At 41.8% G+C, this 27,632-nt stretch overlaps 1 protein-coding gene across 5 annotated transcripts in view; it reads left to right on the top strand.

Annotated features, from left to right (window-relative positions):
* Nucleotides 1-27,632, top strand: part of thrb (thyroid hormone receptor beta) — a 93,744-nt gene that overhangs the window by 42,978 nt on the left and 23,134 nt on the right. For all 5 annotated transcript variants that reach the window (XM_076051544.1, XM_076051548.1, XM_076051549.1 and 2 more), the window contains exons 2-4: nucleotides 15,933-15,999; nucleotides 25,605-25,674; nucleotides 26,530-26,580. In XM_076051544.1, coding sequence (XP_075907659.1) covers nucleotides 25,668-25,674; nucleotides 26,530-26,580 — 58 coding nt within the window. In that variant the 5' untranslated portion in view covers nucleotides 15,933-15,999; nucleotides 25,605-25,667. The remainder of the gene's footprint in view (nucleotides 1-15,932; nucleotides 16,000-25,604; nucleotides 25,675-26,529; nucleotides 26,581-27,632) is intronic.

Below are 27,632 nucleotides of genomic sequence, written 5' to 3' on the forward strand. Positions count from 1 at the left end.
GAGAGGTTGGCAGTCCGGCTCCAAAGGTCGATCCCGAGTTCTTGTTGCAGCCACGTTGCCACGTTGCACTTTGTTCCGCTGCAACACAAAAAAAAAAATCAAATTTGGCCTTTCGCTGTGCCACGTCGTGGTGGCCACCATACTCGGTTGCGTCACTCAAGAAAGCGTACAAGCCACGTCGTGTTTACACGCTGCTCTGAATAATAGATGTCGTTAAGCCTCGCTTGTCTGGGATAAGCTGTAAAAACGTGCGGATAAGGAATCCAGTGGCCCTGCGTGCACGCAGCGCACAGCTGAAACCTCAGTGTGAGGAAGAAAGACCTGTCGCTTCCCATGCCATCTCTCATAGTCGTATTTATTAGGCTTCGTCGGCTTAGTGTTGTTGTTGTTTTTTGTCTGTTTGTTTCGCATTATCTGTAATATATGTTCACTTTTAGTTCAAAAGTTTGTGGTCACTGACTCATCTCTGCTTTGATCTCCATTATAACCAATTTTATGAAATAATGGCCTTGAAAGCAATGTGTGCAATCATTACGAGTTCACAAAAATCAGCCAGGATGTGCTCAACAAGTATGGGAACATTTTTAGTCTTGAATGAAAATCATTTCCAATGTCTAATTAAAAGTGATTGAGAGGATTCCATGTGTGCAAAAACTGCGTGAACACACTAAGAGTCGGCAGTTTTAAAGAGCCTGAAATATAAAGCATGGCTGCGTTTCCATGAGAGTTTTTAGCAAAATAAAAGTGATATTTCTAAAACTTTGACAAAGTGCAATTGCGATTTGCAGGTGTTTCCATTGAATGGCGTGAAGCGCATCAGCCATAATTCCCGTAAAATCTCGCAGACGAGATTGACAAGAATTACGTTTGCTTTTGTTTGTTTGTGTTTGTTTGCTGTCAAGAATGTTTTTTCTATTTTTCTCTTTGATGACTTGTAAAAGATATTCTGTCTCCTCCATCCAATCATCACGCGCCATTTTCACTGGTCAGTGAACTGGTCGCGTGAGCCCCTACATCACGTCCGCCGACGAGTAAATGCGAAAAAAAAATGTTTCCATGATACTTTTGCAATATACCTCTATATGGATACATCTGGAAAAACCCCTAATGAGAGCGACAAACCTTTCAGCCTTATTTGAGAGTTTTTTTCCATGTTCCATCACCAGTTTTTTATTGCGATATTTAGGTTTTGCGCAATTCTAGAGGTCATGGAAACACAGCTCATGATTCTTTGTTGACTCCTGCGTCGTTTTACATTTTTAAAAACATTAAGCCTGTGTAATGACAACCGCAAATTGCATATTTGATATTTGTTCTCTTCCTGTTTGCACTTGGTCACTTGCAACTGTTTTTGGGGATCGGATCACGAAGAAGCATCTGTTCGCACTTAGCATTAACATGCGTCTCGGGCGTGCCACTTGTGATCACTTTGCACCCCCCCACGCCCCCACCCGCACCCGGCATTTCCGTTTGAATAGATAAGTGCTAGTTTTTTCTTTAACCACTGGGGGCAGTAAAGCGCAAAACCATGGGTAGTTTTCCCTGAACTTCCTGTCTGCGGACTATATCAAGACGATTCTCACTGTTTCGGGCAACCCAAAAGTGGATCAACATGTATAAGTCACCCATTTTTAATTCTACTGCAGCTCGTCGGAAGTCGTGGATAAAGCCGGTTAATGCTCTTAGAGCGCTGACTAAAGAGAAGAGCAGCATGGTGGAGAAAAAAGAGGGCTGCAGCATTTGTCTCTGCTCTGACAGCCGCGGAAAGATGCGCATGGATCCAAACGAGGAGTAACGACTCGTGGGACGGAGTGGTGATGACTTCATTTTCGGACCAACAGTGGCTGGCAAATTTCCGGATGCAACGTCGCACATTTAATCTCTTGTGTGGGAAACTGCAACCGCTGCTCCGCTGACAAAATAAGCTAATGCGTAATAAAACTTATTAGCATCTTAATAAAAGAGTCCAACAAAAATGATTTGTTTTCACTTCTTGTTTGTAACTTTATAATGACGACGCCAGGAGGTGGGGCACCAACCAAGTACGTACTTCTGCTTACACGGGAGAGGTGAGCAGAGTAGGCGGTCGTTAATGTGGACAAAGATCGCATTCTGTTCACACGTCCGTGAGGAATGCGATGCAAAGTGTCGAAACCCCCTCCCTGAGGTGGTTTGAGTGATCAGATGAAAATACGGATTTGGTTACTTCGTGTGATTTTGGATCGGAACACGAAAAACACTTGAAATGACCAAATGCAACCAGGGCACAAAATCACATTCAATGAGACATTCAAGGCAACAACTGTCAAATCCATCCCATAATGTGTTGAGCACATCTTGACTGAGTTCCCTGCACTAGTAATGTTCTTAAAGCATTCCAGTAGATTATTCCATGAAGCAGAAATGCAGAAATGAGTCAGTGAGCCCAAACTTTTGAATGGTTGTGGGGGAAAATACCAAAATTTGACTCCTTGATCAGAGAACGATCCCAATCATAACTGGCTTGATGTTGCCAGTTTGTGTTTTCAACTGTTTTTTTTTCCTAATTCCGTCACGGCTGACCCAGATTCCAGCCGGGATCTGAACGGGGGCGACCTCCCAGCGGCTGCCTCTGAAGAGACGAGGGTGGACCCTGCGCTATTGGGAATTTTCTTGCTTTTACAGTTTGCTATTTTCACATTTCAAAGACAGAGATCGACTCTGAAGGTCACTCTGTGAGACAAAGATGTTTCCTCGTCACTACCGGCCTTGGTCACCATGGAGGCTGGAGCCACTCACTAACATTCCAGATTCTAAGCTGTTGCTCCCTGACTCAACTGGCAGCAAAAAATACAGAAAAGAAAAACTTTCATACAATTGCTTTCTAAATGCCTCTGCAGGTTCTTTCATATATATTTATATATATATATATATATATATATATATATATATATATATATATATACATATATATGTATATATATATATATATATATATACAGTCTGCCTGGGGTGCCAAGTTGGAGCTGATGAGCATATTTCCAAGTACAAACAGGTGTTCCACAGTTTGACTGTCAGAATATTGTGCTACATCGTCGCAGGGATTCGTCTCTCCGGGTGCAAAAGCCATCGCTCAGCTCGCAGTTCCAGCTCCACAAATTGACTGCAGAGAAAGAGAGGCTCGCAAATTCTGCAGCCGAGTGCCTTTTGGGGTGGGCCGGGGGGGGGGCATGGGTGTTTGTTTGTGGGTCGCAGCGAATGAAACGCCCACAGGATTATATAAAGGCGGTCTGGCTCTGATATGTTGAGGGATGATCGTTCAGAAGTGGTGCAACAGTTGTTGTCCAGCTAAACGACGGCTCAAAGTCTTTCCCAAAGGGCTCGTATGTCTGTTTGTGTTTTCCACACTGACGACCGGATGAGTTTGTTTGTTTTCCTGAAGTCGAGGAGGGAATGTTTCAATCAGCATCTGCATTTTATTTTAATTATAAATTTAATTTAATTTTAAATTAAAACTGTATTCATCATTTTGTGATCTCCAGGTGGTGGAAGATGAATTCCACTTTGTTTTGTACTGTCGTTTGTATTGTCATTTAAGAAATTCTCTTTTCAAATCAACTCAGCTAAAGTAAAACCCTGATTCATTCTGGAAATATGAAGGTTAGATTCTGTGCTGGTTGTTTGTGAATGATGTTGTTTGTGCCTTGACTAAATTTATAAAAAAAAAAAATGGTCTGTAAGGCGTCAGCTGCAACGTATTGTGTTTCCCATCAGACAAATTGTTTTATTTGGACGTGTCCCTTATTTTGATAGGTGTTATGTTTTGCTTTTGTTCTGTAGTCACTATCGTGGATGTAATTGTGGGAACATTATTGACAACTGTATTGATCAGTGTCTAATAAGCTCATGAGGGCTGGTGGGCAGCAATCATGGTGATTGACAGATCAATCAATTAATCCATCAATCAAAGAAGTGGAACTTTTGTGTTGACCTTCTCAGACGCGTTCCGTTCTTCTCAGACTTGGCGTCAAATTTAAAGGGGCAGTCAGCAAAAAAAATCCTAATTGCCACACAATTAGGAATTTATTCATTTATTTATTTAAAGGGGGCCAATCGCTCATCAGCCAGTCAGGTGTTTCCAATTTTACCCTAAAAACAACCAACAACAACAAGAGACTGTTTGCTGCATATTTCTGTTTCAATCAGTCACCAACTATGGTTTTTCCTGCGTTTGTTTGTCTGTCATACTTTAGGGATTTCTTATTCTGACATGCAAACATTAAATGAGAAGAGTTTTCTTCAGTATCAGTGGGACTCCCTGGGGTGCAGTGCGGGGCAACAGCCACCAAAATAAATGTAAATACAGAGACAGAGAGCAGAGCAGATTGTTACCAATAAGTTCAACATCTTTGGCGTTTGTATCCCCACGATTTTTTCTCCTGTTAGGCCTCCTGTAGGCTGGGAGCTGATCACTCAAAGGCACCAATGTTCCATATAACCAACCACACTTATATATGCGCATGAAACAGATTTACCGCCAATAATCTGACCTCTACAGGGATGACAATTAAAAACAACTATTGTGTTAAATTGATATTTATTTCCACTCCATGCCAAAAAACAATTTCTTCAATAATTGTTGATACTGTTTTTCAATACATCACCCAAAACTGCATCCTGAAAACAGGAACCACATCAACGCCTGTCAATCAACAGTTTGTCACAAGCGTGAGATTAACTGATATTAATTCACGATATTAATACTATTTAAATGTGCGCCACATTTGTGAAGTAGAAATGTCTTCAATTGATGATGAGTTTAACTTCAATTTTGTTTTCATATCTGATTCTTACTTTTTTGCGGGGTTTTATGAAAAATGATACCGCATTGCGAGGACCTTGCATCAGTTGCTCCACGGCGAATACAGAAAGAAGGGAAAGTTTTTGCTCAGCAGATTTCTTCGATTCTTGTATTTTTTTTTGGCTTCTTGGAATATTTCCTTGACACACATTGTCTGCAAGCCTGTTTTTGAGTAACTGCAACACTGAGTCTGCTCAGGAAAATACAATCGCCTCCCAGCGATCACTAGTGTCATACCTTGGCAGAATGAACCTGCAGCTGTTCAGTCTAGCATTGGCATATTATTTGGGTTTTTTGTAGTTTTTTACCTTTCGATTTAGTGTTCACTATTATTTCTGACACTTGGTGGCAGTAATTGGAGACAGTATATACAGTTTGTTGGGCGCAGGTGGGAGCACAGAATGGGGGAGAGTGCGCAAGTTTTCACCAGAGCTGAGGCAGGAAGCACAGACAAGAGCTGGGATGGCAGATCATTTTGGACTTTCTTCAATAGATTGATAGGTACATAGACGGATAGATAGATAGATAGATAGATGTACTTTATTGATCCCAAATTTGGAAACTACTCTGTTGCAGCACTAAAAAAACAGTACAAAAAATAGACTATACTGTAGTTCCAGTAGCTACAAAAACATTCAAATCAGTCTATGTACAACAAGCCGCCAAAGCAGATGTGCAAGAGACAGTCAAATTGTGCAGAGGCAGCGATAAGCAAGGTTTTCTAAGCCATTAGTGCATGACTTGCCATTGAGTCCAAGAAAAATGTCCGGAATGCTCTCTGCCACACAACGGGGAAGAGTTCTAGAGGGTACTGATGGCAGGAAGGATCTCCTGCAAATAAAAATGTATCATGGGATATGTAGAAAACATGTTGCTTTAATGTCAATTGAAAATGAACAAAAGCGTTGCAACAAAATATCTCTTTAACGTGACTCTTTGTTGAAGTGACTCTTTAAACACAGAAAATGAAACGCATGAAATACAGCTTTTTTTTTCTCATGCCCAATAGCCCTCAACATTATTACATCCACTTCATCCTTTCTTATTCCAATTTCTAATTCATCTTTACTGATTTTATAGCAACACCAAATGTGAATGTTAAAATGTAGAGAATAAAGCCGTACAAGTCGTCCTGCAGGGGGTGCTCCTCTCGTCTGAGCACCGCCAGCCTCCCTGTCGCGTCTGGTATGAAGCGGCTGCATCTGATTCTCCCCGACATGAAAACATGCGCTGCCCTGCAGTAACGTGCACCGCACCGCAGAGCGAGCGGCTCGCGCCACTGACACACTTCCACCTCCGCAGTGCAAACACACTCCAAGGTCGCACAAGGGTCAGCGACTTTATACCGCCGCACACAGCGCACGAGGACAGCGTCATGAGTGGTGAAGCTGCGCAGTGAGCCTGCGACTTCCTGTCAGACGCATTTGAACAGAGCGAGCGACACTCTGAAGCCAAAGAGACTTATAACCACTAACTAACTAATAATAACTCACTAATAACTAACTAGTGGCTGAAAGTGGCTTTTAAAAGGGGGGCAAGTGAAATTTCTGTTGCGTGATCTTGCTCATGAGCTCCGAGTTGTGACCAGATATGATCGAAATAAATGGTGTCGTGTAGTTTATTGTCGTGTGCATACTCTGAATGCCCCACCACTCGTACACTCTGACTAGGTTTACATGCACGGCGTAATGGAACAGTGTTCGAAATTCAGTCTTCTCAGCTAATCGGACTTCACTCCTTGTCCCAGTTTACACGCAGCTGAGAAAATCAAATCATCGACAGGAACGTGTCCTCCTCAACACTAGGGGGCGATGTGAGCCTTTTCGCCGTGTTAATTTGCCGTTAACCTCTTTCGTTGCACAATAGCAATAAATAAACACGTCTGTCCGGCAGCAGCCACCTCAAAACAACAACTACAACAGAAAGTTTCAGCAATCGAGTGCAGAAATTGGTGCAAACACAGAGGTGGTGCTAACCCGCTCTGAAGCGACACGAAAGCATCGGCCGATTCTCTCAAACAGACCAGAACAGAAAACATCCTTTTAATCACATTTTTAAACGGGGGAAGTGAACGCTGTGTAGAAAAACAAAACAGACTGACAGACTGATGCCTATCTATGTGCTATCTATGTGCATTCTTTAGTGCTTGTACGATAACTCTGAACTGTTTCTAGCGGTTATACGGCGTATAACTGCGTATCACGTCGTAGAGAGACTGGCCCACTGCTTTAAAGTCATGAATTTTCAGCCCCAGTCAAATATGTCAAAATGTCAATGCTCTGTGTATGTTACATATACTGTAGGATTGACGATAAAGCCACCTTCAAATGATCTTTTTTCTTCTCTTGGATACATTAAAACATTTTTATGTGTTCAACTAAAAATCCCTGAGATTTCCTCCCACACTGCGGCGGCTGGAATCGCAAAAATAAAATAAAAAATGAAAATAATCATGCATAAAAAATCCTGCCACCCCCTTGACGCGGCTCGACTGTTTTTCTGTTTATCAGGATGAAATGCCAGAAGAGTGGCCCCACCCTCTGCTCCCCCAACCCCTCCCTCTGTGTCTCTCCGCATCTTTTCCTCTATTTTTTTTTTTTTTTTTTTTTTTTTTTGCTTCTTCTATTTTTTCTTTTTCTTTTTTTCCCTCATTGTGAACGGCTTACTGCAGTGTCCTTAAAGTCCCGGCGCGTGTCCTGAGTTGTCCTCTCTCTCTCCTTACCCAGCGTGCACCGCCGGAGCTTTTTTTTTTTTCACTTTTTTTTTTCCAACCCCGACGTCGTGAGGATGGAGGAGCAGCGCGCAGAGGATGGCCAGACACCGCCATTCTGCTGCTTTTTATGATATATATTGTATATATTTTTTATTTTTAAATTATTATATACGTCTTTCTAGCGTTTCTCCTCAGCGCTCACTTGCTGTCACTGATTGGACGAGGGGTTGTTATTTTATTATTTTATTTGTCTTTTTATTTTTATTTTTTCACAATCCCCTCCCCCACCCTCTGCCCCCCCTCACCTTTCTCTTTGCTTTTGCTTTTGCTTTTTTTTTTTTTTTTTTCTGGTCCTGAGACCGTGTCCGTGAGACGGGCTGAAAAATAAGCAGGGGTAAAAAAAAAAAAAAAGAAAACGCTGTTGCTGCAGAGAGAGAGAGAGAGAGAGAGAGAGAGAGAGAGAGAGAGAGAGAGAGAGAGAGAGAGAGAGAGAGAGAGAGAGAGAGAGAGAGAGAGAGAGAGAGACGGCGCATTGTCCTGATATGACCCAGTCTGCCTCATGCAGGCATAAGCAGCAACTGTCAGACTGAGAGGGAGGTATGTGTGTGCGTGTGTGTGTGCCTGCCTGCCTGCCTGCCTGTCTGTCTGCCTGTCTGTCGGTCTGTCTGTCTGTCTGAGCGTGTGTTGTGTAAGATGTTTGTAGGGCAGGAGATGAGATCCAGAGCTTTCTGCTCCATCTGCAGCGTCTCTGTTTTGTATTTATTGATCTTGTCGCAGGCAACGTTTTTCATTAAACACTCATTATAATCATTATTATTATTATTATTATTATTATTATTATTATTATTATTATTATTACTATTATTATTATTATTCATTGTGAAAAATAGTATATATCTGTTAATATTGTAATGAATAAATACCTTTTTAATGCCTTTTCTTCCTTCAATTGATATGTCGCATGGTTTCAATCTTTTAAGAGCATTTCAATTTGCAGTTTAAACTGATAGTTTCCAGACTGACATATTTGCAGTGGCAGGTTAAAAAAAAACAAAAAAACAGCCTCGTCATGAAGTGCAGCAAAAGCCATAGATGGTGGTGGCTGCTTGGGGGCGACGAGTTCAAAGCGATTTCCTTTTGCACTAAACCCAGTCGGTTCGCCCGTCAGTCGGAGATGATGGAGGCAAAACAACCTCTGATATTCATCTCCCGCCGCAGAGGTCAGTGTCGTTCACACGGAGACGAGTTCAGTGAGTAGCTGAAGTTGTTTTCATCAGATGGTTCCATCTGGACCCTTATGTAAAAAAAAAAAAACAGAGAGAATGTATGTTTAACAAGACAAATAGGACGAAAACAATGTGGGAAATGATGATGTTTTCCCAGGTTGGTGCTCGATATGATGCCGCGTAGCTGCACTCTTGCCACACATGCACGTTTGATTTTATTCATTGGTGACCTTTTCTTTGATTTTGACCTGGCTGTCGGATTTACTGCTAATAATACTTTTGGCGCGTTGCAGGTCATTGCATTGCAAATGTTGCAACTCTAACCACAAGTCACCTCCTGCCTTTAAGAACCATTGAAATTCTAATCGCTGCATTACATGAATGAAAATGATAATAAATTCATCCTGACATAGCATTAGCATTAGCTTTGTTGTGTTAGCCACCGCTAGGCTGGAACATGCAAGTGTGTGTGTTGCTTTAGATGACACTTTTAATTAATCAAACAGCCCTGCAGTTTATTTTAATTGGGATTATGTAAGACGTTGCTCAGCGCAGTGATGCACCTCTGTATTACATGGAATTTGTGCAATGAGTACAAACACCTCGACTTGAGAGTCATCAAAAAGGAGAGGGAGTTCTTTTCCTTCGATGTGAATCAAAAGGAACAAAAGCCATCTGAGCACACTGTTGCACAAAGGACGAGAGTGAACGTTTCTGCCGTTTCTGCGTATTTCTCTCCAGTCAAAGGGTTTCACTTGTCATATTTGCTCCTCAATTCTTACTACGCGCTCCAGACTGCTTTAAGCTACGACAGCCGTAATGAAATTCACTGCTTCTCAAGTTATGTCCGTGCGCTCCAGCTGCTGCTTTGACTTTGAGGGCCATTGATTTTAAACCACCTGGACGTGTGCGGCTCGGGTCCCGGCTCGGCGTCGACTGCGAAATACTTGTGCGAGGTTTAGAAAGAGACGCCGGCGTTTCTGAGCGGCTTTATTCACCGCTGACAAGGTTAAGGACAGGAGATGAAGCCCTGCTGAGCACCGCAGCTTCAGAAATCTGCCTCTAAGTGGATCAATAGCTGATGTTAAGCGGCGCAGACTACATGAGGATACATTGTGCGGGGATTGTGATTCACACCAACTCTTGTTTTCCCCGTCGTTGTGTGCGTGAATCAGCGGGTCTCGCTCTCGCCAAGTCACATGTAGACTGCACATGTCTCTCAGCGGTGTGCCTGTGCAATGAAAAATACCGAAATGTGACCTTGAAACTGTAACGTTAAGGACATTTTTTTTGTCCATCTGTCTTTGTTGTGTCGCTGCCCGAAGTGCACCAATGTCCTCCATCTCAAATATACAACAAAAAAAAATACTTCAAAATACATCAGGACTTGACACATGCACATTGCATGCATAGTCATTAATCTCCCTGTCAGTCACTTTCTGGGCCAGTAAATACAACATGAAAAGTATTTTCTTGCCTGAATTTCACTGAATCCCCTTCAGCTGAACTCAAACACAGACTGCAGATTTTCCCAGTTCTCTGCACCGAGGTTCTATCCGTCCAGCAGAAACATGAAAAACCCTGAAACCGGGGTTACATTTGAAACCGTGGAATCGTGGAAAACAATGGCAAAAAAAAATCTATCCTGCAAAAGGGTTACAAGATCCAACAAAAACAACCTGTTTTTGCAGAATGACGCAAATACAGCATTAAATATACAGATATGTAAAATTACTTATCTGACATCTGTTGACGTGAAACTGCTGCGGTGGAGACCTTTGGGCGGCGATGAAGATGTACAGCGACGCAAATTCCAGCAGCAGAAACAGAGTTGTCTGCGTTTATGAGAGTGAATAACATCTTTTTAAAGCAACAACTTCAACTGTTCACCCTCAAAATGCCGCATTAATTTAGGTTTTTGTTGTCTGAACAGAAGGCGAAGCTCTGCATTAATGCAACAAATTTGTGTTTGGTTTATTTTTTTTCACCATTCCCTGCAAAGCTAACTAAAGCACTTAAGCACAACAACGACTGAAGCAGTATGTTGAAATATTGCTGTAAATAACAGGACGCGGGTCGCTCCTGCAGCAGAAAAGTTCACAGGGCTGATCAGAAGAGAAGGCTCGCCATCACACAAATCACAACAATGAAAAAATATCGAGATGTCTGTGAGCTTTGTGTGTCCAGTGTTGTGCATCGAATACAGCGAAAGAGTTCGGAATATTCCAAACACTGAAGGTCCAGTGTGTAAAATTTTTATATTGGTAAAAGATCAACATGCTGCCCTTAAATATGTTAATAAATGTGTATACTCGCAGTACAATACAAGTCATTTGGTTTTCCAGGCCCTTAAAATGATGTCACTGTCTTTTCTTCAAAATCTCCAAATATTACACACTGTGTGGAAACAGCGGTGGAAGCACTGTTGATCTTGACTAGCATGCCTAGCGGCTAGCGCTAACCTGTCAACCTGGGGCCAAGCACTCACGGTGGTTCCCCAGATGATCCTGTTATTAATTCACTATGTATGTCAGTGCGGCCCAAACTAAATTTCAGTCATAGGGACGGAAATTGCCTGAACCAACCCTTTATATTCAATGCAGTCACGTCAGGTGATTTTCTAATAGTAAGTAGCTGAAGGATGTGAAATAGATCAATTCTGCAGAATTTGCTTTGTTCTATGAGCCCACAAATAGACAGATAATATTTCACACTTTCCATGCTAAACTGAAAAACACACCAACACCCACTAAATTGTTTGTTGAACTGAACAAAGAACAGCTTTTAAATAATTACAGCCAAAAATGAGCCCGAGTTTTCCTCAGTCTTTGACGGCCTTTGACGAGGACTACAATGCTTTTGTTTGTTCACGATTGTTTGCTGTCAAGAATGGTTGTTATATTTTTCTCTTTTATGACTTGTGATAAACATTTCGTCTCCTCCTCCGTCCAGTCATAACGCTCCATTTTCACTTGAAGTGAACTGGTCACGTGACCCCCGTACATCACGTCCGCTGACGAGTAAATGTCAACAAAAATGTTTCCATGACGCTTTTGCGATATACCTCCATATGGATACGTCTGAAAAACCACCTCATTAGAGCGTCAGAACCTTTTAGCCATATTTGAGGGTTCGTTTTTTTTTTTTTTTTTCAAATATTTTAACTTGAGAAATATATATTTTTCAAGTTTAGGTGTTTCCATGACCAGTTTTTTTATTGCGATATTTAGGTTTTGCGCAATTGTAGGGGTCATGGAAACATGGAAATTAGTAATGGACAAATTATAGTTTTTAAAAAGAGACGATGATGATGATGATGATGATGATAAAGCCATTGATCATCACAAACCCAAGAGGACTGGTTTGGTTTCACCAAAGTCCAAACACGTCACTCAGCCCACCTGATGGGAGAAGGTTCCTGCTCCGGCTGCTGCCAGCAGTCGTCACTGGGCCTTGTGTCTCGGCTCTCCGGGGGGGGCCAGAAACGAACCAGTGTGTCACCTGATCTCACTTACTTACTTTGCAGAAACCCTTCTTAGCTCGCTGCGCTGGAAAAGGAGGCGAAGCCGAGCAAGCCTAAGTTGACGGCGTGCGTCACGTTGTCAAATATAACTCACGTCGCCATGGAAACTGAGTAACAGAGCACATCAGCCCGCCTCCAGCAGCACCTCCACCACCACCACCACCACCACCACACCCCCACAGCCCCAGTCTGTCTCCCTCAGATTTGCTCACATTTTTCTATCTCTTGCCTTTTGTTGGGCGACAAATTGCACGCGTTTTTCGACTAAGTGTCACTGTGGAAGTTCTAAATGAAGCACGGAATGGGCCTGATTTTATAAAACACCTCCTATGATGACAGAGTTCAGGGCAGCCCTCGCATGTATTATATGGATCAGGGTTTTGTGATTTACCCATTTCCAATAGTCTCTTTGCTTTGGCATCATGCTTTGAGTGAGCTGGTTGATGATGCAACCTTCTCTACAGTGTTGTTGGGGGAGGGGGGGGGGTTTCTTATTTTATTTTATTAACAATAAACAACAAAATCATTTCCATTTGTTTGTGTGCAGCCAAAGCTTTTGAAAAAAAAAACTCTTGCAAATACTTAATGACAATGATTGAAATTGAGTACATTTTAAAGGTTGTCCGAAAACTTTTGTTCACTACTGTTGAATAGTAGATGAATAAATAGATAAAAAAACAGTGCTAGTTTTAACCTTCCTGGCAGAGTTCTGATTGCATATCTGTCATATCTACGCTCCCACATCCCAGCGCTTCACATCCCAGTACAATATTAAGACATCCCAGTACAATATTAAGTGGCATTGTCAGTGCGGAATTTCCTGTGTTGTATTTTTTTTTGTCATTTGTGACAGTGTGCCAGCCAAAAAGAAAGTCAGTTAAGAGTTTGCTTTCAAATGAAAACAAACAACAACAAAAACAAACTAATTGTGCTTTTGAACTTCACTATGCACTTGTGAGCAAAGCCCAACTTGAGAGAAGGAGAGGTCTATCCTGGACAAGTTAGTTATGTCCAATCAAATGTCTTGCTTAGCCAATTCGCGTTGTTACGATACTTTGACCAGTACCAACCTACATTAAACGTCTAGAGTGTGGAATATTTAAGGGAGTAATGTAACACAATGGCTCTGAGGGACAAAGGAGAGAACAAAGAGAAGCACAGAGTTGCAGAGAAACAACAAGTGACATTCGGGGACAGAAGCGCTTGCGTTAAGCTTTTGTTTGCTGTCAAGTGGTTTTACTGGTGCACCTCTGACATGGTACCGCTGTCTCAATCAGTGACGACAGCATGTTGTGGCTCAGGGCGAAAGTGCGGGTCATCCGGCAGTTTGAGAGGGCTGTGAGTAGACAGCAGCGCAGGAGCACACAAGGATAATGTTGCCCATTACTTTGAGCGTCCTCCATGGCCTCGCTTTGGCTTTTCAGACACATTTGCTGTAATTACCCTCCTATATTTCCTTAATGTACCAGAGTTTGATGTCTTTCTTACGGTGTCTGTCCTCATTTATTTCTGAAATTGCTGAAAATCCGCACCCAGGAGGTTTTGAAAATTTTGTTTTACCTCAAATGCCAAAAAAAGCCCCAAATTGTATAGAATTTGACTGCGTAATTTTAAAAACTGTACGCAAAGCAAATGAATGGTTGTCTTTAAAGGAGTAATCAAGCATTTAGAGGGCAACCTGCCTCACATTCATCCATCCATCTCTGAATTTTCTGCCACCACTGATAGCCCTGGGTGGCACATTATTCATATACTTAAGTAATGGAGTAAGTATGGATACTTGTGTAAAGAAATACTCTGGAAAAAAGGTAAAAGTACCAATTCAACTTCTTTTCTCAAGGAAAAGTAAGATACTGAAGGTTCTGAAGTAAAAAATATATAATTTTTTTTGCCATGACTGAAACAACGCGTTTAAACAACGTTTTTAACAGCTTTGCTTCTCTCAGCACTATATATTTTTTTCCTTTTTCAACTGCAGCACAACCAAAGTGTAATTAGTAATAGTTGTGACCAGTGAGCCATTTTTGGATGCTCACGCTTTTAAGAAGAACAACCAATGTTATTTTCTACATGCTTATTTTTTCTCTGTGCTAAAAACGTACTGACTGTTAACACCAAGGCCGAGGTTCTATAAAATAATCTTCCTCTAAAATATGATCATGAACAGCTCAGTTCAAATGGCTCCACTTCAAGACACGACTGTAATAAATATTAAGTGAATTACTTTGAACAGAATTTGTATCTTTTAAAGACTTTTTCTTTACAAAAAAAAAAAAAGTAAGGGGGAAGAAAAGAAAAGGCCAGGAAATCAGACCCGCAACCAGGTTGTGCGCTCCACTGCCTCCGGCACTTCTGTCTGAATACGAATCATGCCGGTGCGTAATAAATAACTAATACAAAAGAAAAGGCTTTGTTGCGTTATTAGGTAAAGACAAAAGATAATGTTGTTGTCTTCAGATGGGGGCGATGTGATACGGCGGAAATGGTTTTTGTACGTGTTTGTTGCCGCGTGGCAGCGGCCGAGCACGAAGGTCGGGGAAAAAACCCACTCCCATTAGAGGTCTCATTTGCTCTGATTACAAGTGATTACCGTCTGTCGGGTGGAGAGGGCGGACAAGCGGCTCTGTCCTGTCCAGCGGCTCAAATCATCACGTAAACATGAGGCGGTGCTTCTTTTTTTCTCCTCGACCTGAAACTGAGTCGAGTCGACCCGGCGCTGCCGGTCACTCTGACGCCGCTGAGTCATTTCACCGCCCCAGAGAAACGCTTCTTCTTTGCTGCTCTGGGGATCTGCCACTCAGCAAGATAGCAAGAATGAATTGAGATGTTTGAGGAAAGAAATTGATAATGTCTTCATTGTTTCTGTCAGTGGGAGTGGAAGTATTTTTGGTCTTGGCCACTTGTGGAAACCACCTAAGTAGTGCTCAGGGTGTCGGGGGGGAGGGGATGAAAATGTTTTCTATTTATTTATTTCAATGCTTTCTAGTCCCTCTGAAACCCAACTAGATCACTACTGGGTCCTTTAAAGGTCCAGTGTGTAAATTTTGGCTTGATTTGTGATTGTTATGTTGGTAATAGCTTCATATGCTGCCCATCAATATATTAATAAAAGTGTATACTTACAGTACAATAAAAGCAATTTGGTTTTCCTACCCTTCGAACAGGTCTTATATTTGTATTAGACTATACATAGATAAAGGGTCTTGCTCCCAGTTAGCTGCTCTCTTGCACTGCCATATTTTAAGGAAGCCTGGTGTGGACAATCCAGCTGCCTGCCAGCGCCATTCGTATTCAGGGTGACTACTCGTGTCCTCAAATAAACCGACGAAGAAGATGGTGGACGAGGTATCCAGGATGGTGCTCGCAGGCCGCCGTAGTTCACTGGCAAGCTCAGGAGAGGGAGGGTGCGGAGTCGCTAAGAGCGCTGCAATCTAGAATGTAACCACTTGATGTCACTGTTTCTTCTTTATAATCTCCAACTATTACACACTGAACCTTTAAACGTCCTCAACCTCTGTGTGTTCTTGACCTGCCTGCGGTCCTTTTTTAGCGTCTTTGCCGTCGTTTCCTGAGTTCGGTGACACTGCGACCATGTTTGATTCTGATTTTGGCTGTTTGTATTTTTTTCAGGTGTTTCCCTCGGGGAGCTGGGCAGCTCCACGGCACTGACTGGAGTCAGACCTCAACACTTCCTCCGGTGAGACACTCCTGTTGCTCTATTTCAAACAGCCTGCGGAATGCCAATACACTGCGTGTGTGTGCCTGTGTGTGCGTGTGTGTTTGTCTCTGCTGGTCTCTGCTGGACCTCCCTGTGGTTGCCAAGACACACACACACACACACACACACATAGTGAGAATTAGAGACAGAGAGAGGGAGGTAAAAAAAAATCAAACGTCTCCAGGAATTGTTAGCAGAGTCATGCTGAAAATGTAATGAAGCTCTATAATGTTGCTACACTTGTGATTCGGGCTAAATCAGGTCGCGCCAGACTTGTGTTGTGTTTGTGTTGCTGCAGACTGTGACGTGGTGTGTGTGGGTCGGGGGCCTGAGGCCTGGTGCAGAGAGAGAACACAACAACATTTTGTAGTTCAGATAATGTGATGCACAATGCAACATGAACTGTTTTTAAACAAGACTTGTAGCAAAATGTTTTACTTTTATCTATTATTTTTACTTTTTACTCCGTCATTAATGAGTAACTTATTAATCAATATGTGAAATCAGTAAATATGTGATAAGAGACATGTGTGCCGAGTGTTCCGTGCCGTTTTCAAAAGTCTCATTATCACATCAAGGCCTTGCGTCATGATTATCCAAAAAACAAAAGCCGCACATTTAGCCCTCTGTTTATAGCCTCCTTCAAAAACTCACCATGTCGTCCCCCTGCTGAAACTGATGCTGCTTTGGAACTTCCACGTTTGCAATAGGACGTGTACCAAAAGCACCTGTCAGGCGCTAAAAAGGCAGAACGAAAACCTGTCAGGGGATGTTGTCATTTAAATGAGAGAGGTATCAGTGAGCCCTTTGTGACATCACAAAGGGCTAATTTTTAGGTACGTTATGTAAGCTTTTAGCCAACAGACTCTCTTGAACAAAATATCTGGTGAAAGCAAAATAAGTAAAGGATGGACTCTTTCCATTTCTGGGAAGTTCACTAAAAGAAGTATAAGAAGTAAAAGAATATAGAATATAATATTATTTTATAGATTATATTATTTTTTTTGTTGATTTTGATTTTTGGACATTCCTGGTCTCAATTTATTTACTTGATTGAAACAGAGCGATGTAGCCAAGGATTAGGTATCTCCAGACAAAAGGGTCCCAGATTGCAAGTTTTTGTCTTATTTCATATTGACAGCCTTGAAATTCAAATTCCGAAGGCACATGGTGCACGTGGGAGTTTCATTTTAGATAGAAAGAGTCACTGAATTCCGTCTGTTTCCTGCTTAGTTTTCCCTGCCATTGTTTCCAAAGATGTTGAAATAAACGGTTTAAGTAAGAGTACTGAGGTTGGCTTATTATTTTTAAAAAAAAAGTTTTTATAACTTTTTAAACATTTTTGTTCAAGAGAACAAAAAACAACCTTTATTTTTATGTGAAATGGATACATGCAAATCCACAGTCAGTCCAGCAAAGACAAGTTGACCACACTTTGAAAAACAACAAGTTTTATTTACGCAAGAAGCTTTTTCCAGCCTGGTCCCCAAAATCACAAACATGCAACACCACACAGGGAGAAAGTCCCAGGTTCGATTCCCACGCAGTGTTCAAGTCGTGGTGTAAATTTTGCGTTTTCGTCCTGGAAATGTTTGATAAAACACATTTTTTCCGTAGTGTTTTGTGCCTAGAGGACCTAATGCTATGAGCACATTCCCTCTGCAAAATAATTTCTTTGATTCCTCGACTGCCTTGAATTCTTTAATGAAAACACCATCTGCTGTCCTTTTTGCAACGCTCGTTGCCATGATGATGAGCCTGTATCATGTTGCACGCCGTGATGCAGCTTGGAAAATTAGTACGAGCCAGCTCTGACCATAATGGTCATAGTTTATCAAGATTGCCTCTTTATCTAAATGCCATCCTCAGATAAGATGTGTATTGGAGGACCTGTGGCTACATTGGACTGTTGCGTTTTGCTGTGGATTCATAATGCAAGAAGAGGTTGCACAGCAGGATTACCACAAAAAAACATTTGCAGGGCTGACATTTTGATTGGGCTCCGATGCCCTTCAAAGACTTTCCAAAAAGGGGGGCGGGGGGGGGTGTATCATTTCTATTGAAGTGAAGTCAAACATTTCAAGATCATCAGCCTGCAGGCCATCTGTTTTTTTGTTCCAGCAAAGGTCTTCTCCACTGGCCTCGACATATACTCAGACAAGTTTCCTTTTCCCCTTAAATATAATAATCAATTTACTCTCCATAGTCTCGTCATATTATCCACTAGGTTGCACTGCCTCTATTGTTTTATATTACGTTAGAGGTTTTATCCAAACATTTTCAGCTGGCTTGTGTCATCAGGTTCTATGAAATCCGCCCTAGGCCTTCAGATTCCACATTGCAGGCTCCTGTCTGCTATCAGTGAACGCACCACAGTCAATTGCGATAGCCAGTCAGATCTTTCGTCTGCCATGGCAAAGCCAGCTAGCAGCACTTACGGCGAACTGTGATTGGATAGGCACTCATGAGAGCCGAAAAGACTTAACTCACCCCGGTCATCCAATGGTTAAAAGAGGACAAGGTGAATTGCCTAATCCTCTTCAATTTACAATGAAAATAACGTGGCCCATTATTGTTCAATTGATTTGCCATTGCGTATTCTCAAAAACATATTCTTTAACTCTAGTTTCCAACTAACATTGTATATTGTTATTGTCTTGACGAGGTCCTATATGAAACAGCAACAATATACAGTTTATTGAAAAAAAACTTGTTTAAGGACAAATAGTGTAATACTTTTAGTAACATACTTTTGCTGGACTGACTAGTGACTAGTGTCTTAAAATCGCAATTTATTTTTAAGTTTTGGCAGTGATGATGGTGTTTTGAGGTTATTATCATCGGTAGGACTAATTATGACATCACTGAAGGCCTCGGCGTGAAATATACGGCCTGCCACTGCTGTCAGGACGTCATTGGGCCTCAGAGCAAGACCTCAGATCTCAAGCTAAAGTCAACACATGTGAGAAGGGCCATAAAAAAAACAATAAATAAACACACAAATAAAGATTTCTTGGCAGAGACGGTCTCAAAGGAACCTTAGACCAAACATCCTCACAGGAAATGGCCTCAAATGGCCTCTTCTTTTTTGGACATTAATGGTTGAATGTATGACCAGTATAAACACTTTTAAACATGCCAATTAGTCTATTTCTACAAAGCCTTTTCATCAGAATCAGAATTAGATTTACATACTTGGAATTTGCGCATTAGTCAGAACAAATTCTTCGTGGTCGGACATTGGCAAATTTTCTGATTCGGTATTTTCCCTCTGCGAAACGCTCTGTAAAACAAATGATGTTGTTTATGCTACTGTGTGAGCCCAATGTGGGGAAGATATGTGTGCATTCCAAATATTTGTCTCTTTCTCTCATAGCATCAGTCAAACTTTAGTACCGAGTTGAGCGGTTAAAAGCCCATTAATGCATTGTGTCATGTAGCGTTCACCTGAAACTGCAGATCGCACTACCCAAGTGGAGTGTTGCGCTAGAAAAAACTGACACTGTGGAACACCAACTATTGCACATGGTTTCTATCAAGTCAGACAGGACGGTTCCAGGTTCACAGGATTCTCTTAGCGGCGCTTCTACAAAACATCACTGTGGGAAACAGTCCTCCTCCGTTTGGTTTAGTTTAGCGTTCTAGCGGAGGGCGTGTGTTTCCCATCCACTTTTAGTCAGACTCCAGGAATGTGGACTTGTGCGAGTTGAGCATTTGCTGTTTTGTGGCGCTGCCGTCCACCAAGATTTACTGCCTTCCCCTGCATTTCATATTTGAAGACAGCACTTAATTCCAGGCACAACACTAATGGATGGAAACCTTTCGACTCAGACCAACAGATTATTTGTCCAAAGGGGACGATCATATAAACAGCCAGTCTCCAGGTACTGTGGGAAGAAGAAGAAGAGGATTTCAAGAAGATCAGTTTTGGTTTGATTGTGTTCATTATGTCTTCAGTTTTCATAGGTTTGCATCTTTCTTTGGTTCAGACAAGGGTTCTGTTTGTCCTACCTTGACATGTTTCGGCAGAGCGTCCACCTTCCTCAGAAATGTGACTTGGTGGCATGTGACTCGTCTTTATCAGCTGATGTTATGCAGGCGTGACCAATCTATCAGATTTGACAAGTCGGGCAAATAGACAAAGGGGCAAAACAAGCCAAGAGGAAGGAAACCGAATAGGAGAAGAAAAAGGAACCCACAAACCGAATGGAGAACAGGTCTTTCTTTCATCTTCACCTCATTTTCATCTGTGAGTTTGCCATTGGCCATGACGTACAAGTGCTCCTGTGGGTAAGCGCTGACGTCTCTGGAGATGGCATGCAGGCCAATCTTGGCATACTCCAAGATGTTCCGTAGTGGTGACACTACATCAAAGGGGTCACTGAACGCATCCAAAGAACCATGAGGAAATACAACATCAACACACCAATCAAACCAGATACAAAACTACGAAAGTTACCAGTACACCCCAAGGACAAAATAGAACAACAATTAATGCAACGTTATATGTGAAATGCCATGTTGATCACATCGCTTTAACACATGGAGAAAAGAAGATGAAAAAGAATGCGAGAGGGAGATGGAAAAAAGACAAACAAGAGCAACAAAAGAAAAGAAAATCCACAAGGACTGGGACAGGGCCACAGTCATCCACACAGAATAAAATAAACACCAGCATTGCATTAGAGAGACAAGCAAAATAAGGAGATGAACCCGGACATGGGAGCCTACGTGCTCTCTCACACCTGGAGCAACATCCTGGAGAGGCCAACGGACAGCGGGAGGCCTGACCCACCTGTCAAATCTGACACGAGTCACACACGCCACCAAGTGACACTTCTGAGGAAGGCAGAAGCTCTGATGAAACATGTCAAGGTAGGACAAAAGCTGCTTTTCCATGACCCTTAGAATTATGCAAAACCTTCGCTAAACTTCGCAATTAAAGAACTGGTGATGGAAACAACCAAACTTCGAAAAACCTCTCAAATATCGCAAAATGTTGTAACGCTCTCATGAGGTGGTTTTTCAGACATATCCATATAGAGGTATCTCACAAAAATGTCATGGAAACACTTTTTTAGCCCTTATGCGTCAGCGGACGTGACGTACGGGTCACGTGACCAGTTCACTTAAAGTCAAAATGCTGTGTTATGTTTGGACGGAGGAGGAGACTGAATATTTTTTACATGTAATCAAAGAGGAACAACCATTATCAACCATTCTTGAGAGCAAACAACATCAAAATGCAAATTTATACAAGAAATGTTGTACCTCCATCCTCCTCAAAGTGGGGTCTCACGGGACAAGATTTTATGAGAATTTCGGCTTATGCGCTTCACACCATTCAGTGGAAACACCTGCAAATCGCAATTGTACTTTGTCAAAATTTAGTAAATATTGCTTTTATTAAGTGAAAAACTGTCATGGAAACGCAGCTACTCAGGATCCTTGTCTGAACTCAGACACACTGACTGAAAGACACAAACCTAGATCAGTTTATTTGTTCTGCAAAAGCCGCTAATGAGGGAAAGTGCAGCTCACTCGTCATTAGGGGCCAGTCAGTATCTAGCCAACCCCAGGCTGTGTCCTCTTGAGGCTCATCTCACAATGTTATTTTTTCCATCAAGCTGTTTATTGCGGCTAGTGTGGCTAAGCTCGGAGTCCCTGCTGGTTCCCTTTGTTCCTCTTGTCTCGGTGGATAATAAGATGCCATGCAGACACAAAGGGTTTAAAGCAATGAAGGGTTGATTGTGATTTTACTTAATTTGGCCTGCAAAACATTTCATGTTGTGAACTGATGGGGGGGCCAAAATTCTTTTTGTAGGTTGCTGGCTTAAAACAGACTGCTGTGTGTGTGTGTGTGTGTGTGTGTGTGTGTGTGTGTGTGTGTGTGTGTGTGTGTGTGTGTGTGTGTGTGTGTGCGTGTGTGTGTGAATTTTTGCTATTAAAGAATTGTCCGCGTCAAGCCAGGTCTGTTGCATCGTTAAATCAAGATTAACGTTTGTAATGTCATTGCGGTATTTTATAAGACAATAAAAGTGTTCATATCGCTCTCAGCCCCCAGCGACAGACAGGTGATTGGATTAGGCTTTGGCTAGCTGTCATCAGCTCATACAATTAGCCATGAAGGGATTGTAACTTAATGACCAAAGAAATAAATATTCCTGGAGCCGTAATGTTATTGAACCCAAGGCTGAAACGGGCCGGTGCCAGAATTTTTGCAAACTGCTCATCTACTGGGATTTTCACGACATGACAACCGTCGCTTGAGTTTACAGAGAATCTGAATCGTCGGAAAGAGAACATACATCGTGACCAGTGGGTTGTGTGGGTGATGTCAGGGTCAGTCATATGTGTGTGCAATCAACTGACAAAAGAAAAGAAAAGAAAAGAAAAACCTTACATACAAATGAAGGAGAATGAAGACCCTGGCCCCATATGGAGTTTATATGGGATGAATTGCAGGGAGGAGTCGTGCTTCAGACTTAACCCCTCTGGTTGTCCTCTTCTGACCCCACCTTATGATGCGGCCAATAGAAGCAGTTGACACCCTGAGAGTGTGATAGATGAGGAAGAAGGAGGAGCAACTGGCACCTGGACAGGAAAAGGACAAACTCGGAGAGAGTCCCCTGCAAACGGATGTGTTGGAGGAGGAAGAAGAGTCCCCTTCGTTTAACCATTCACTCTTCTCAAACACTCAGCACTCAGAGTGTGCTGTTTGAGTGACCGCTGTCTCTTCCTTAACTTTATTGACCACTGTCTGGATTCATGAGCACTTACCTATTACCTGCAGACACATGTTAATGATCTGCAGCCCTGCAGGGCTGTTGTGCTGCAGGAGTACAACATTAACACGTTAATGTGTTTTGTTTTGTTTTTAATGCATTTTTACCCCAACACTTCTGTATACATAGGAAGACAACCAAATAGTCTGTTGTGTGTTGTGTTGGGCATTATTCTGTCTCTTTTTGCCAGTGTCTGTGACTGATCAGCAACAGGGAGGGTTGTGCGGGGTGAGAGTCTGGAGGAGACGGTCAGTTTATGTAAGAGATGTTGGGTCATGCAAGGCTGACTCACAATGGGATGAAGAGACGATGCAGGGAGTTCGCCTTGAAACAAAATGGCTCAAGGGCTTCTTACTTAACTATCTGCTGTAGTTTTCACTGCAGTTGAAATTGGTGGTGCCAAAACTTGGAGGCTCTTTTCTCTGTTTTGCCGTCCTGTGTCTCCACAAAGTGACCCAGAGATTTGCAGATATCCTCGCACCTGAGGTCTTAGTGGTCCACAGCAGGCCTTGTCTGATGAGGGTTGGACATTGTTCCGATTGCTCAGGCTGATTCCGTTTTGTGTGACAAACAAACAATATAAAAAAACGTTTAAAAAAAAAAAAAAAAAAAAAAAAAACTCTGAACAATCCGCTCCAGATTAGCAGCAGTTATTTCGGCACCGTGACCTCAAAGGTCTTTTACCACACTGGTCGTGCACCCGCCTTTGCACGAGAAATGCCGTTTGTGCGTTGTGCACTGAACAGTCGCATCTTTCGCCACATTTTTGAAAACTGCCGCACACTTTCTACGCCCATGCACACACTTCTTCTTCCGGTCGGTGGGCAAGGCATCAAAATTAGCTAATCATCAAAACACAAAAGATTTGAACAATTCTGGGAGAATCAGAATATTGGTTCCAGTTCCACTCAATGCTCGGTGCCCGACCCTACTGATGAATCCAGGGAAGAGGTGGGTAAACCTTTTGACTGGCGGACCCCAATGGGTTGTAAGATTTGACAGAGGGAGGTAGCGGAGCAGCAGCAGATGGATGACGTGTTTTGGTGAGCCACCTCATAGGAGAGTGAGGTGGAGATCCATGGTTGCCGCCCTATGTTCCCAAGGGGACGAAGAGGAATAAGAAGAAGAGACCTCTATATGGATATGTCTGAAAAACCACCTCATGAGAGCGTCAAAACCTTTTAGCCGTATTTGAGAGGTTTTTCCAAGTTCAGGTGTTTCTATCACCAGTTTTTTCTTGCAATATTTAGGTTTTGTTCAATTCTAGGGGTGAAGGAAATGCAGCTAATGATGTTTCCCTGTGTTAGCGATAAGACGATAACCTTTAACCTGACCTGATTTATTTTTGTTTAGTTTATTTTATAGTATAATGTATAATAATATAATAAATTATCAGAAACTCTGTTTTTGCAGACTTCAGTGACATGAGAACACAGACTGTGCGTGAACTAATCTGGATTCATTCATTCATTCATTCATTCATTCATTCATCCTGGTTGCCTTTACCATGGCAGGACGGCTGTTTCAAGTGTCTACAAAGTGAAGGGAAGAAGATGTGTTGCAGTTGAGCCAACATTCCTCTCTCTCTAAAGCAGACAGTTAATCAAATGGAGCAAACAGTAAAAGCTAATGGGAAACCGTTCGCTTTGCCTCAAAACAGATAATCTATGCCTGCGGTGGTGGAGGTCCATTATTGTCACTCTGTTTATTTGGCACTCTAATGTGGAGAAATGGCAATTAGACTGGCACACAATGCACTTAGACAGCTGGCCCCCACCACATCCAGAATGAAATGGTTCAGTGGACGTCCTGATGTCCTAAAATGCTCCCTATCAACACTCGGTGACGTGCACTGTACAGTTGACTGCCAGACAGGCCGACAGTTCATTGTTAAATTTGTCTTGTTTTGCGTTAATATCAGTTCAAAAAGTTCCAAAAAGATTTATTGTCATATGCACAGTAGAACAGGTTGTTAAACTACACAATGAAGTAATTACTCTGTTCTTCTTTGAACTTTTGAACTACAGCTTCTCCCTTGTTATTCTGAAGGGCTTCTGTCTTTTTCTGTGAAATTGTAAGCAGCACGTTTGACATTTAAGTTGACGATACTAAGCCACCTTAAACTCATTACTATCTGGAGATGTTAGGACCCAGAACATCTGAATGCTATTCATAATTCTATAACTCTGAATACAAACTAAATGACTGTTCACCCAACTTCTGCTAAACTGCTACACTGACCACTGTCATGTCAATGCTCCTCAGGGTAAACACGCCTGCAGTTGAGAGTGGATGCCCTCTCGCTGCAAAGGAACTGAATACAATGACACATTTCACATTTTCTTTCTTAGAAAATACAAGGAGGTATATATATAAACAAAGAGGAAGCACAAAGGGTTGATTCACAGATTTTGTTTAGAGCTTGTTGGGTTTGTTTGTTTTTTTGTTTTGTGTCACAAAAGTTAAAGATAGTTGGATTAGAATTGGAAATCGGCTTCAATAAGAGAACCAATCACATGTTCTCTCAAGTATTACTTGATTAAAACTCTCCATTTTTATTTTAGTGTTACTTGAATAAAACTGGAGAGTACATACAGTACCGTGTTTGACCACAAGGTGCCAGCCTACACAGAAGCAAGCGTTCACTCACTGATCCGCCCGCTGCACGGAGCGAGCTGTGACATTTTGTCGCGTGTAACTAATCAAGAGACGCTCTGTCTTCTGAAATGTCATTACAGTTGTTGAGGTTTGATGATCAGGCTTGACTGACTGACACGTGTGTGTTGCTTGTGTGTGCAGCTTGGTAGATACCCAGATGTCTGAGGAGGCTCTGAGGATGTCTTGGCCTTAAAGCCCACCAGTATGTCAGGTAAGACCTCTGTTGATTGTACTCAAGTGTCTCACACACACACTCACACACACACACACACACACACACACACACACACACACAATGAACAATTAACAAAGTTGTTTTAATGTTTCCTACCAAATAAAGCAGATATTTATTGATGACTCTTAAAACACTGAAAAAATATCAAATACAGCCATTTAATTACTTACTAACTATTAATATCATTTCTTGAAGTTCAGCGGGCCGGGTTAAAAAACTTGACAGGCGGCTTATGGTCCCCAGGCCATGTTTGGCCATGTCTGGTCTATATCTATGTTAACCTGTTAAAGCAAAGTAGACTGATTGTCAATAATGAATTGATAGTTTATAGATTAAATGTTTGTTTTTTTTATCCAACTTATTTATTATATGTTTTTTACAAATTTCACCAGGGCAGTTTTATCCAAATTGTTCTGTATAATTTAATGAAGCAGTCCATGTAATCTGCTTTAAATGATCAATTCTTTAATGAAGACTTAACTCAGTAAAGCAAAGCTGAACTCATGAAGTATGTATTTATTTCATTACTCACATCCAAACCATATTATTATATAGTCTGCCAGAATACCAGCACAGCATTCTGGGATTTGTAGTGTTAGCAGTACATGTGCTGTATAATACCAGTCGGCCAGCTCAAAGAATCATTTAATATTGCCAAAATATAATTACATTGCGGGCCAAATTTGACAACCTGCAGCCGCTGTAATGTAACTGATGACGTCCGTCTCCGAATATTTTCCTCCCCAATGTGTGAGGTGGGGAAAGCGGAGCGGGCGTTGGCTCTGTGTCTCTCACCTGTTTTAAAAAAGTGCCTCTTCCGTCTTATTTTAGAGCCGTCAGAAAAATGCTCCCCCCGCTGGAAAGATGAGGCCATTCAGAATGGTAATATTCACTCCCTTCCCTTTGCGCACAGCTTCACCTCTCTCTCTGTCAGTCTGGCTGAGTGGTGGGGAGCTCTCAACACCAACGCCGGGCCTCTCGCTGAATAAAACCTAAACTGGACCTTCTGCCTGCTGGTTTTTTCTCCTTCAAGCTTGAGTGAATGGCTGTGAATGACTTTTCTGGATGACTTTGCTGACTCTGTTGTCATCTGAAAAGGCAGCGTGTCGCTAAGATTGTGGCTTTTTTGGGAAGAACTTATTTCTCTTTCATGCTTTGTGTCTTTTTCTATATTTCTATAACGCATCACTGAAGACTCTGAACTTCCTATTCTATCCATGCAAAATTGTGACTTTTTTTTTTTTTCTTGATGCCAGCTATGATGTCATGCAGAGGGGAAATTGGAAAATAAGGTTTTAGAAAATCTTGATGCCAGAGTTTGAAGCCAGACAGCAGGACAAAACAAATCACATATAAAAAATCAAAAATGGAGATTGAAATCTGTGGATTTTTTTTAACTGCCATTAGTATTTCATAATGAGGAGCCAGCTAGTTTCAGTGTCCACACAGCACTGTGGTCCACTCATGCTGCTCCATCACCACCTTTTTCTCAATGAATCATGTTCACATTTTCTTGTTCTCCTGTTTGAATTTAAGTTGTTGTGTATTTTTACAAAGAGGAATATATATACAGGTATGCTCAGTATGTGTGTGTGTGTGTGTGTGTGTGTGTGTGTGTGTGTGTGTGTGTATATATATATATATATATATATATATACATACATATGTGTGTGTGTATATATATATACATATATGTATATACTGGGTAAAACACTTGCTCATTTTAAAAAACAAAAACACGTCTCTGAAACTCATCCGAGAAGTTTTCCGTGCAGGGCTCACCTGCACACAACATCCCACATCTCGGCCTTCATCTTTGAAGCAGCTCTGCTTCGCTTTTATCCCGGCTCATAAATTCATTGTGATGGTGTTGCGTCACACTGTGTGGAAATCTGCTGGTCAAATGCTCATAAAAAAGAAGAAAAAAAAATCAG

Source organism: Nelusetta ayraudi, unplaced genomic scaffold (assembly GCF_046127955.1).
Source record: "Nelusetta ayraudi isolate G7.1 ecotype Tasmania unplaced genomic scaffold, CSIRO-AGI_Nayr_v1 ptg000135l, whole genome shotgun sequence".
Lineage (NCBI taxonomy): Eukaryota > Metazoa > Chordata > Actinopteri > Tetraodontiformes > Monacanthidae > Nelusetta > Nelusetta ayraudi.